At 36.9% G+C, this 12,796-nt stretch overlaps 1 protein-coding gene across 8 annotated transcripts in view; it reads left to right on the plus strand.

Annotated features, from left to right (window-relative positions):
• sptan1 (spectrin alpha, non-erythrocytic 1) overlaps nucleotides 1-12,796 on the plus strand; it is a 122,876-nt gene that overhangs the window by 75,804 nt on the left and 34,276 nt on the right. For 7 of the 8 annotated variants that reach the window (XM_059994127.1, XM_059994128.1, XM_059994126.1 and 4 more), the window contains 8 exons: nucleotides 2,276-2,311; nucleotides 4,383-4,430; nucleotides 5,491-5,582; nucleotides 6,712-6,856; nucleotides 7,497-7,678; nucleotides 8,403-8,502; nucleotides 9,344-9,541; nucleotides 12,148-12,294. In XM_059994127.1, coding sequence (XP_059850110.1) covers nucleotides 2,276-2,311; nucleotides 4,383-4,430; nucleotides 5,491-5,582; nucleotides 6,712-6,856; nucleotides 7,497-7,678; nucleotides 8,403-8,502; nucleotides 9,344-9,541; nucleotides 12,148-12,294 — 948 coding nt within the window. The remainder of the gene's footprint in view (nucleotides 1-2,275; nucleotides 2,312-4,382; nucleotides 4,431-5,490; nucleotides 5,583-6,711; nucleotides 6,857-7,496; nucleotides 7,679-8,402; nucleotides 8,503-9,343; nucleotides 9,542-12,147; nucleotides 12,295-12,796) is intronic. The other variant, XM_059994124.1, reaches the window with a different exon arrangement.

Genomic DNA, 12,796 nt, shown 5'->3' on the forward strand with positions numbered 1-12,796 from the left:
AAATTTTGCCAATCTTTCATATACTATAAAACAGAGTCTGTTACAATGGTCACCTCTATCTGTGTCTTTGGTAGGTCGTATTAATGTTGTTAAAATGTATGTTCTCCGTAAACTTTTATATTTATTTCAATCAATCCCAATTTTTATTCCTAAATCTTTTTTTGATTCCTTAGACTATTATTTTGTCATATCTGTGGAAGAATAAGTGTTCTAGAATTAATAAAGTCTATCTCCAAAAACCTAAAAAAGAGGGTGGCATGGCTTTACCTAACTTTTGTTTATATTATTGGGCAGCAAATATATGTTGTGCTACCTTTTGGTCTTTTTTCCATGGCCAACCCGAGTGCCCTAATTGGGTGGCAATGGAGTTGAGCTCCACTAAAGAATTATCTATCTCTGCACTTCTTGGCTCTGCACTCCCTAGTAGTTTGCCCAGATTAATAGTTAATCCTCTTGTTAGTCACACTTTGCGTATATGGGCTCAGTTTAGGAAATTTTATGGTTTCCATGGCTTTTTCATTTCTAGCCCTATCTTACATAATCACCTTTTTTTACCTACTACGTATGACTCAGCATTCCATGATTGGTATAGGAAGGGCATTAGACATTTTGAAGATCTTTTTATTGATAATCGCTTCGCTTCTTTTCAACAGCTCTCCGCTAAGTTCAATCTGCCCAAAACTCATTTTTTTTTTAGATATCTCCAAATTAGACACTTTATTGTTCCTTTAATTCCTAACTTCCCTGAAATGCCTGAGAAAAATGTTATGGACTTATTTCTTTCCATTAATCCACTAGGTAAAGGTTTAATATCATTTATTCGAGATAAATTAGCAGCCTTACGACGTGCCCCTGTGGATAAAATTAAAATAGCATGGGAGCAGGATTTAAATACCTCCTTATCTGATGAGACTTGGGACTCCATTCTCAAATCGGTTAATTCAACCTCTCTTTGTGCTCGCCATTGCATTTTACAGTTTAAGATTGTTCATAGAGCCCATATGTCTAAATCTAAATTATCTCGATTTTACCCTAACATTAGTCCGCTTTGTGATAAATGCAAAAGGGGCGAGGCCTCTCTCATTCATATGTACTGGTTTTGTCCTAGCTTGGAGAAATTTTGAAAAGATGTCTTCATAACATTATCGTATATTCTGAATCACCACCTAGAACCGAACCCTTTAATTGCTTTGTTGGATTTCTGGGGTGAGATAGATTTACGTCTGCGTTCGACTAAGTGTTGAATATTATCTTTTGCCTCTCTCCTGGCTAGACGTTTAATCCTCCTTAGATGGAGAGATGTTGCCCCGCCCACGCATGCTCAATGGCTTAATGATATTATGGCCTGCTTAGACCTTGAAAAAATTCATTATTCAGTTCTTAATTCGGATTTAAAGTTCCATAAGGTCTGGGGACCTTTTATTGAGTACTTTCATAACCTTCCTCTTAACTAAGGTTTTTTTTTTCGGTCCCTTGCTTTCAGCTCCTTTTTCTTTTGGTAGTAGGCATCAATATCTTCTGTTGCTAAGTTTACAGTTTTGGGGGTTTGATTGTCCTGATTTATATTCTCTATATTGTGTTGTGGTTGGTCTGGAGTTTTTTTTGTGTTGTGGGGCTTGGGGAGGATACTAATTTTACTTGTCTTCAATTTGGGTGCTTTTTCAATTATCTTTCTTTGTATCATATTGTTATTGTATGTTTATTTTTGCACTGTATCAATGTTCTTCATTTCGATCTGTGGTTTTTTTTAATCTGTAGTTATGTAGAAAATGTATTAAAAAACTAATTTAAAAAAAAGAAAGGAAGTAATTGTTCTGGTGTGATCGTCTTCACAAATTATTTGGGCAATTGTTCCACAAGTATGAAAATAGCCGAGGATGATTTGTATAAATAGATTGTATTGTGTATTTCGTATCCTAACACAATATTAACTTAGATACTGCATCAAAGTTATATTGGGAGCAATTTGATAAAACCAATTGAAAGAGAGCATTCACTGTAATTTTTGTCTTGTTTAAATCCATGCTGAATATGTACTGAATATGCAAACACAAGAAAAATCTGCAGATACTGGAAATCCAAGGCAACACACACAAAATGCTGGAGGAACTCAGCACGTCAAGCAGCATTTTGTATATACTGAATATATCCATTGTGCCTCATGCCATTTTGATATGGTTGAATTAATTTGTGTGCATCTGATTTCTTGACATTTATTTACTGTATTTTCTCTCTAACAAGGCTTGTAATTTTTCTTTTCCCTTTTTCCCCATAGGATGAAGCCGATTCAAAAACGTCATCACCATGGAAGGTATGAGTTTCCTTTCAGAGAATCATGTCATTTGCCTGAAAATATCTAGATTTGTACTATCCTTTCATTTTCCAGAGGCCACCAGTTATTTGTAATTCTACCAGTTAACATTCACTTTATAATTTGGCCTCTATCAAAATTTTCTTCCTACCCTGCCCCTGGCCAAGGTCGCTATTTTAAAGTGACTTCAGGGGGAAAAGGTGGATACCTTTTATTTTGTACTGGTCTTTAATCGTTTGTTTGAAATGTTCATTGAAAGTTGTATATTGATGTTTTCCATAAATTATTTCCATATTCTGGACTACAAGGCCTGAAATATCTTTGACAAATTTCATCTAGATATCTTTTTGCTGTCTTTTGATCTACTTCTTTAGGATAAGCTGCTGTACTGACAAATTAAAAGTGAAGATATTCCTGTTTGTAGCTTGACAGGACATTCTTCAGCCTGGTTCTCTTCACTGATTTTGATTTTCATTAACTGTTGATGGAATCTGAGATTACAAAAGGAGTTGAAGACAGTGTAATTTTGCATGAAATCGGCAGCTCTTCAATTGAGCAGATCTCTTTCATGAATAAGAATTTCACCAACATCCCAAAATACTTTGCAGTATTTCAGGCGCTTGTAATTCTTTCAGTCATGACGACAAACTACTGCTTTTAAAACTGGGTTTTCAGTAACTGCTTACTAATTAAAAATTTTCTCATTTCTCTTGTGATGCAATCCTGTTCACGGATGCACATTATCCATTTTTGTATGAATAAATCCTTTTGTCCTTCAACTTTTTCATCTTAGTTGTCAATATGTAAGTCGCTGTACCACAGAGAGTGGTTGTGACAAATACAGTGGATTCCAGTTAACTGGGACACATTGAGACCGGTATACTTTGGTCCTGTTTCTGTGCTGACTGTATGACCACAAGTTGATGTTGAGAGACTTTTGTGTCTAGTCTTTGTTAATTTACAATGTTTTTAATTGTATTCTGGTTAGAAGGAGAGCAAGTTTACAAGTATCTAGTGACCCTCACTGATAAGATGAACATTTGGTGATGGTGTGAGTGAGCTCTACTCCAATACCATCTGTGTGCAGTAAGCTTGGTCTATATGTAGATTTATATACAAAAATGAACTTCTGAGTTTTTTTCATAGAAGCATTTTCCAGCAAAAATAAATGCCATGTGGAGAGAATGGAAAGAAAGTAAGGGCCACTTGATGATTGAGTACCACGCAGTAACTTGCAGTTCCTTAAACTTAAGCACCCCTGAATCTTCTATTTGCCTCTAACGTAAATATAAAGAACTAAATAGAACTGTTAGTAAGGAACTGCTAAACTTTTTTTTTGCAAATTAACCATTGAAATGCTTTGATTTGTGGATGATTTCACATGTTTCATTAATCCCATCTAATCTTGACACTTATGTGTACCTTTACCTAGTGCTTGTCATTCATGATTCATTTTGACTTTAGCCTGTGAAGGCTCTTAATTTTCAACATAGTTGAGTTAATGATTTAGGCATAACTTGCATTTCCCATTTTGTATTATTTTCTCATATTGCCCACAGAAAAGGGGTTCTGAAGGTTGAGAAAGCTAGAGTGAAGAAGGGTGAGAGGGGAGTTTGTTAGAGATCTATAAGATGATAACCATAATTAGAGTAGACAGCCAACACCTCTTTTCCAGGACAGTAATGGCTAGTATGAGAGTACATACTTTTAATGTGATTCGGCGAAAGTATGGAGAAGGTTTTTTACAGAGAGAATAGTAAGTGCGTTGAACATGCTGTTGGGTGTGGTGGATGCACTTGGGACATTTCAGAGATTCTTAGGTAGTCACATGGATTAGAAAAAATGAAGGGCTGTGTGAGAGAGAGAAGAGTTAGATTGATTTTGGAGTAGATCAAAAGGTCAGCACAGCATTATTGGTAGTAGGACCCATACTATACTGAATTGTTGAATTTTTTTTGCATGCCATATTCTCTTCATTCTACATGAGGATATTTCTAATTTTAACATTTCTCTTCACTGACTGATCATGACTGATTTGGTTTTCTGCTGCTGTAATACATGGTTGCGATAGTCTGCCCGACTGATGCTGCAAACAGTGACTAATTTTAATGCCATCAAGGTAAGAACAGGTGTATTTTTTTACTTTCTGACACTGTCTCATCACATGTTTTACATGCAGTGCTGGGGTTTCCCATTGTACTTTATTCATTTGTTGAAGTGCATTGCTGTTGTAATTTTGGTTTCAATAATCTCCTTTCTTCATTCATCATCTGTATTGTGTAATAAACCAGTCATATTATTGCAAAAGGTTTTGGAACATGTGCCAGTTTCAATTCAGCTAAATTGCTTTGCATTCTAATATCCTATAAAATAGTGTATTTGAATCTTATTGTCATAAGTTAACCCTTTGCATCTTTGTGCTTTATCAGTGCATGTGTATTAATTATGCAACTTTGAGAGGTAGCTCTACTTCAGGGGTAGTAGATGATGAGAAGTAAAAGGTTTTGGCATAATATATAAGGGCTTTTCTAGGAAAAGGATTAATGATAAATATTAACGTTCTGGAAATTAAGACAGTCTACACAATTTATGATCTTATGATGTAGCTGACTGTCCTGCAGTAAAGTACCAGACTGCATTAAGCAGGATATTGATATTTGGTCTGTGCATTCATTTCAAATAAATGGTGGCCAATGAGTAGGTGCAAGAGATTTTAATCGATATTCAGTTGATATCACTTTCATGTGCTGCCTTACATATGATTCTCATGAACAAAGGGGCTCTCAGTCACTGAATTAGGTTCTCACCAGCAAGTTGAAGCCTGTTACTGGGTTAAGAGGCCTATACCCATCTTCTTCCCTCTCCTGTGTTATGCTCCTATGGTACCTTGAAGCTTTCCTCAAACTTCAGCTCATCCCCACTTACCACCTTCTTGCTCCTTAATTTCCTACAGCAAATGAAAATCCCATCGATGATGATGCCTAGCACTAGGGGGATAAAGGTTCCTGTAATTGAAGTGGAAGATCTAGCAGAAATTACATTTTTAGTTAAATAAACCAAATACCTCTAGATACTTGATAATTTAGAAAATCTACTAATTTAAGCTATCGAAAGGATTTATTCTCGTGATATTTCTGTGTAGACTTGGTTGATTTGCATCCTTCTGTTTTTTTTGTAAGGATCTGAATGAGCGTTGGAAGTCTCTGCAACAACTGGCTGAGGAGCGCAGCCAGATCTTGGGAAGTGCACATGAGGTACAGAGATTCCATAGGTGAGTAGCTGTGTTAGATTAATAGAATTGAAAAGCGGAATTCTGTTTTATTTGCATTCTTTCTTTAACTGCAACTCTTTTTAATAATTCAATTCAATTTAGTAAGATTGGCTTGACAATTATTTCTGTACAGGTTCAAGGTTCTCAGGAAAATTTATTATCTGAGTACATACACGTCACCACATGCAACCCTGAGATTCTTTTTCCTGTGGGCAGAGCATAGGAGACAACAAACTGTTGAAATGCAACTCTAAATAAATAGCAATAAATAACAAGAGCATGAAATAATAAGTTAGAGTCAGTAAAGTGAGATCATTTGTTGTGGAGCATCTCAATAGATAAGTGTAATTATCCTCTTTTGTTCAAGAGCCTGATTTCTTGAGGGGTAGTAACTGTCCTTGAACCTAGTGGTGTGAGTCCTGAGGCTCTTGTACCTTTCTGCTTGATGGCAGCAATGAGAAAAGAGCATGGCCTGGGTGATGAGGATCTTTGATAATAGATGCTGCTTTCCTACATCAACGTTTCATATGGATGTGCTTAATGGTTGGGAGTGCTTTGGCCATTATGTACTGCGCTGAACCTGTTACCTTTTGTAAGATTTTCCACTCAAAGGCATTGGTGTTTCCATACCAGGCAGTAATGCAGCCAGTCAATATACTTTCCACTATACATCTATAGAAGTTTGTCAAGGTTTTTGTTGTCATGCCAAATCTCTGCAGCCTTCTAAGGAAGTAGAGACATTTGTCATGCTTTTTTTGCAATTAGATTCATATGCTGGATCCAGAACAGGTCCTCCGAGATAGTGACACCTGGCAACCTGGCAAGTTACTAACCCTCATCACCTCTGATCCTCCGATGAGGACTGACTCATGGACCTCTCGTTCCCTCTCCTGAAGTCTACAGTTAGTTTTTTGACGTTGCTGACACTGAATGAGAGGTGGTTGTTATGACACCACTCAGTCAAATTTTCAATCTCCCTCCAATATGCTGATTCATCACCACCTTTGATATGGCTCACAACAGTGGTGTCACTGGCAAACTTGAATATAGTGTTGGAGCTGTACTTAGCCACACAGTCATAGGTAAATCATTAATTGTGGTTTAAAATATTTATATTAATATTGTGCAGAGATGCTGATGAAACCAAGGAATGGATTGAAGAGAAAAACCAAGCTCTGAACACAGATAATTATGGACATGACCTAGCAAGCGTACAGGCTCTGCAGCGTAAACATGAAGGATTTGAACGGGACCTTGCTGCTCTGGGAGATAAAGTGAGCTATAATTTTGCTCTGTAAAACATTTAACAGTCTTTAATTCTTTTGGAAAGTCATTTGCTCTGTCATACTCTGTGATGGGCTTATTTGGCAAAATTGATTTAATTGCCTGAACATCTAGGATGCATTTAGCTGAGCAATTTATAACTATATGTCTTGAAGGTGTATGTGCTTTGCAAGGTTAAAAGTTTTCAAAATTGCATGCATTTAATTATGACCTCAGTTAAAATCAAATTAACTCCATACTGGAATCTTCTTTACATAACTTCAGCCAGTTGTCCAGTTAGGATTCTATAGAAATAATGAATCAACTAAAACAAATGGATTTCTTATGGCACCATTGAGAACAGAAGATACAAACCCATGCCAGATCAGTATGATTCCTCATTACCCTTCTGTGTACACCAAGAAAATCAATGATACATTAGCATATGCCATGTAGAAAAGTTAGGGAGGGGGTCATGACGGGTGCAACACGGTAATAGGGTATATTATCTCCAATATAGTCTTAAGTTCAGAGAAAATGGGTATTTACTAATTCATACAACAGCAGAGATGCACCTGATGTATTGAATGCTGGTCCGAAATCTCTCTTTAATTCCATGTTACCTGACTGAATTTTAATTGTTGTATATAGGTCAATTCCCTGGGAGAAACTGCAAACAGATTGATTCAGTCTCATCCAGAATCAGTTGAAGATGTCCAAGAAAAATGCACAGAACTAAATCAGGCCTGGACTAACCTGGTGGAGCGTGCTGACCAGCGTAAAGGAAAATTGAATGACTCTCATGACCTGCAGCGTTTCTTGAGTGATTTCAGGTACCAGTCACTCTTGCCTTTCCCTGTAAAGTACAAATTGAGGATTATTTTGTTACTTGTTACCAGTGCATAGATGTATGAGGGAACTATAACTCGACTACCAAACTGCATCATGCCACAGGTTTCCCTTTTCTGCTGCTTAGCATTTACATATTGCTGCCAGGAGTTTCCCAAGTACCATCTCTCACTAAAAATAATGATTTTGCACTAAAAATAGTATGTATCTATTTTTTTAGAGAAAAGGTCAAGCACAAAATGTTGAGTCTCCAGAAAGCAGTACAAATCATTTTATTTTTAGAAGCAATAATAGTCGACTTAGCCCCACAAACCTACTCATCCTGTAAGTGAGATGACTGAGGTGTGACCCAACTTCAGATATCTGTCTTTGCTGCTTGTCTCTAAATATCCCTAGATTAATAAAAAGCTGTTGATTTCAGAATTGAAGCCTAGCATTAATTGTCTTTTGTGGAAGAGTTTCAACTTGTTTGGTAATGTTATCTGAAAGGATTTTTTTTTAAATGACCTGCTTTATTTGATGCTAGGTCCCCCAACAAATGATAAATGGGTTTCTTTCTGTGTACTTTATTTGTTCCCCTTACTACTCTTGAAAATCTTGATCATGTCTTAACCTTATAGATTAAAAAGAATGTCAATTTGTGTAATTTCCTTTGAGTAAAGTACTGTTGGAGGTTTTGGTTATCCCACTGAATTACTGTTTTCCCAGAGACCTTATGTCCTGGATAAATGGAATTAGAGGATTGGTTTCTTCAGAGGAACTCGCCAAGGATGTAACAGGAGCAGAAGCCCTTTTGGAGAGACACCAGGTGATTAAAAAAAAATCTAAACTGATTCTTTTCCCTAAATTGTGGCAGACGATCATTGGAAATATTTTTATTCTATTATTCAAAACGAGTTTAATTCTGAATGTCCACTTTTTAGCCAAAGAATAAATGCATTAATTAGTGCATGGTGACTTTTTATTGGGTTTTAAACCAGATTTGGAAATTGACCAATACTGCTTCTGAATGAAATACTACTTCAGATACTGGTTCTGAATGAAAATGTTTAAAAATATATCATCAGTGTGATTTGCTTGCCATTCTGAGTTTTTGTTCAACACAGACGTGTTGGAAGCAGTATTACCTTAGTGTCTTGTAAGTGTGTCTAGAATTATTCTTGATCAATCTTATGAACTTCACAAACACTAATGTCATAGTTTAAATGTTAATGTGAGGGAATGTGTTGTATTGCAAAGGTACCAACTTGTAACCCATTCTGAATATTCAATAAGATGTAGTAAAAGCTATTCTTTCCCCTACATTTGGTGATTTTTTTTTCAAACCACATCTATAGTAATACTTTTGGGAGAAATATCCAATCATGATTTGCTAATGTGTCTTGATTGTTCATTCCTTTCTTAAAGGAAGTTCTATATTGTTGCACTCATTGGATGCTGAGTGCACTTAATACAAGTTTCAATACACCTTGTTATTTTGGTGGATAGGAAATCAGATTTGAAATTGGTGATTTCAACCTCTATTTTTTTCCCCTAGTGGGCAGCAGGAATGCTGCTTGGGGAAATGCAAACTATGAAACCATATTATACAGGTAATATCTAATTTTAACTGTGTTTATTTCTCACTCTTCTCTTAACCCTTGTTACAGGAACATCGTACTGAGATTGATGCTAGGGCAGGCACATTCCAAGCATTTGAACAGTTTGGACATCAGCTCCTGGCTCGTGGACATTATGCTTGCCCTGAAATTAGGGAGAAGTTGGATATCCTGGAGCGTGAGCGTGCAGATTTGGAGAAAGCCTGGATCCAGCGCAGAATGATGTTGGATCAATGTCTGGAGTTGCAGGTACTGAGACTGCAGCATATTTTTACAGAATTACCTTGTAGCTGATGGGTGAATTTGTGCTTTTGCTACTGTGGTGTGGCTAAGATTTCATTTGAACTTTGCTAGTGAAGGCAAAAAAAAAGGTGAATCCTTTGATGAAGGCTCTTGGCTTGAAACTTCAACTATTTATTCTTTTCCATCAGTGCTGCCTGACCTGCTGAGTTCCGCCTGCATTTTGTGTGTGTTGCCCTGAACCTTTTGATTGTTGTACATTTAGCACCAAGTGCACTGCTTCTCACTGCACTGAAATATGATGCAATCTGTGCCGTTGCATCATCTAGTTGGAGAAGATTAATCAGTTTGTACAGTTTATATTCATCCATTTTAATAGGATTGTTTTTATTATTTAATGGAATTCATTGATGAATATGACTGCTGCATTATTAAAAAGTAATGCAAAAGGGACAGCTGTGATGAGGGTAATAGAAAGTGGAATTTCAATTGAGGATTTGAAGTTTTATCAAGGAGCAAAGCAAAAATTTGATTACAAATGAGAGTGGATGTTCAGTCAAGCTGATGACCAATTATGAAATGTGTTACTCAGCTTCTCTATTGAATGCATTCAGAAATTCTTTTATTATTCACCACACTGGAAGATGGTATTGGTCACAGTTGGTATGGAAGCATATTGTTTCCATTTTATCTGTTTCCACCATTTTTCCCTAGGGTGAATTTTTGTTTCCTGGTTATTGACTCTGTAATGTTTACTGAATTTGTATCTTCTGAATCAGAATCAGGTTTATTATCACTGGCATGTGACGTGAAATTTGTTAACTTAGCTGCAGCAGTTCAATACAGTACATAATCTAGCAGAGAATTAAAAAACATAAAATAAAAAAGTAATAAATAAACAAGTAAATCAACAATGTATATTGAATAGATTTAAAAAGATGTAAAAACAGAAAAGAAAAGTGAGGTAGTGTCCAAAGATCAATGCTCATTTAGGAATCAGATGGCAGAGGGGAAGAAGCTGTTCCTGAATCACTGAGTGTGTGCCTTCAGGCTTCTGTACCTCCTACCTGATGATAACAGTGAGAAAAGGGCATGCCCTGGGTGCTGAAGGTCCTTAATAATGGATGCTGCCTTTCTGAGACACCGCTCCCTAAAGATGTCCTGGGTACTTTGTAGGCTAGTGCCCAAGCTGGAGCTGACTAGATTTTAAAACTTCTGTAGCTTCTTTCGGTCTTGTGCAGTAGCCCCTCCATACCAGACAGTGATACAGCCTGTCAGAATGCTCCCCGTGGTACAACTATAAAAGTTTTTGAGTGTATTTGTTAACATGTCAAATTTCTTCAAACTCCTAATAAAGTATAGCCGCTGTCTTGCCTTCTTTATAACTACATTGATATGTTGGGACAAGGTTAGATCCTTGGAGATGTTGATACCCAGGAACTTGAATCTGCTCACTCTCTCCACTTCTGATCCTTCTGAGGATTGGTATGTGTTCTTTCGTCTTGCCCTTCCTGAAGTCTACAATCAGCTCTTTCGTCTTACTGATGTTGAGTAGTGCCAGGTTGTTGCTGCGGCACCACTCCACTAGTTGGCATATCTCACTCTTGTACGCCCTCTCGTCATCACCTGAGATTCTACCAACAATGGTTGTATCATCAGCAAATTTATAGATGGTATTTGAGCTACACCTAGCCACACAATCATGTGTATAGAGAGAGTAGAGCAGTGGGCTAAGCACACACCCCTGAGATGCGCCTTGTCCTCTAGTAGTTTGTGTAGTGCTTGAGTTAAATATTTTCTCTTAATGCTTGAACTTTTGTATAATTTTCTATATAAAATTATAAGGGGTATAGATAGTGTAAATGCCAGCAGGCTTTTTCCATTGAGTTTGGGTGAGAGTACAACCAGCAATCATGGGTTAAGGGTGAAAGGTGAGGTGTTTAAGAGGAACATGAGGGGAAACTTCCCTCAGAGGTTTGCGAGAGTGTGGAATGAACTGCCAGCACAAATTGGTGTATGTGAGCTCAATTTCAATGTTTTAAGAGAAGTTTGATAGGTACATGGATATTAGGGATATGTAGGGCTATGGTCCTAGTACAAGTCAATGGGAATAGGCAGTTTAAATTTTTTCAGCATGGCCTGTTTTTGTGCTGTACTACTTTATTGGTTTTTCTAGCCCAAACTTTAATTACAATCACTTTAATTACTGCCAGCAGAATAAGCAATTAGATTTTTTTTAATGTTTAAAAACAAGCAAAGCTGGAGTCATTTCAGGACGTACATGATGTGTATGGAAATGGTAATGCCTTCAGACCTGCACTTTTACAATGACCAATTTTATCCATCATCCTATGACAATTAAAAAGTATTGAAGACTGTGTGCACATGAGAATTCGTCAAAAGCATTTATGAATTTGTATCTCCAGAAATAATATTGTGATATTCAAGTTCTCTTGGATAATCTCATCGTATCTGTACTCCCAACTGAGAAGGGAGCTTGGTTTGGAAAATTGGTGACACAATTTTGGAACCCTTTCTCAGACCCTAGTTTGCTGTGTTTATTTTTTTGCTTTTTATGAAATGCTCCCCTTAAAGTTCTCTTCTCCTTTTGGTAGTTGTTTAACCGTGACTGTGAACAGGCTGAGAATTGGATGGCAGCTCGTGAGGCGTTCTTGGCCAGTGATGACAAAGGTGATTCCCTGGACAGTGTGGAAGCCCTTATCAAGAAGCACGAAGATTTCGATAAAGCCATTACTGTGCAGGTAATATGAGAAAATAAATCTTAATCATGACAATTTATCTAATTAATTTGCAGTTACTTGGCCTAATAAATTGGAAGCAGTATAAGGTTTAAACTTTGTTTAAAGCATGATATCTGAACAGAAACACATTGGCTAGAAATTACATTATATTTTCAAACATTGGTCAAGCATTGTTCTTGATAATTAGAAAAGAATGAGACCTTTTCTCCAGAGCTTAAATGAATCTCACTTGGAATCAGCAGATTGAAGGAGAGAAGCTGTTTTCCCTGAGTTCAGAGCTGCGAGTCATGGCCTCAAATTAAGGGACAGGCCTCATTGGGATAAGGACCATTTGCTTAGAGAGTGATGAATACTTAAAATCCTCTGTTCCAGGGTCTTGTGGACACTTATTTGCCATAGTTATTTAAAGCAGAAATAGGTCCATTTCTGGATACTAAGTGAATTGAGCTATACAGAGATAGAGCAGGGAAATGTAGTTGAGAGAGATTAGGTACATAGTTGT

The sequence above is a fragment of the Hypanus sabinus genome, chromosome 18 (assembly GCF_030144855.1).
Source record: "Hypanus sabinus isolate sHypSab1 chromosome 18, sHypSab1.hap1, whole genome shotgun sequence".
NCBI classification, from domain to species: Eukaryota; Metazoa; Chordata; class Chondrichthyes; order Myliobatiformes; family Dasyatidae; genus Hypanus; species Hypanus sabinus.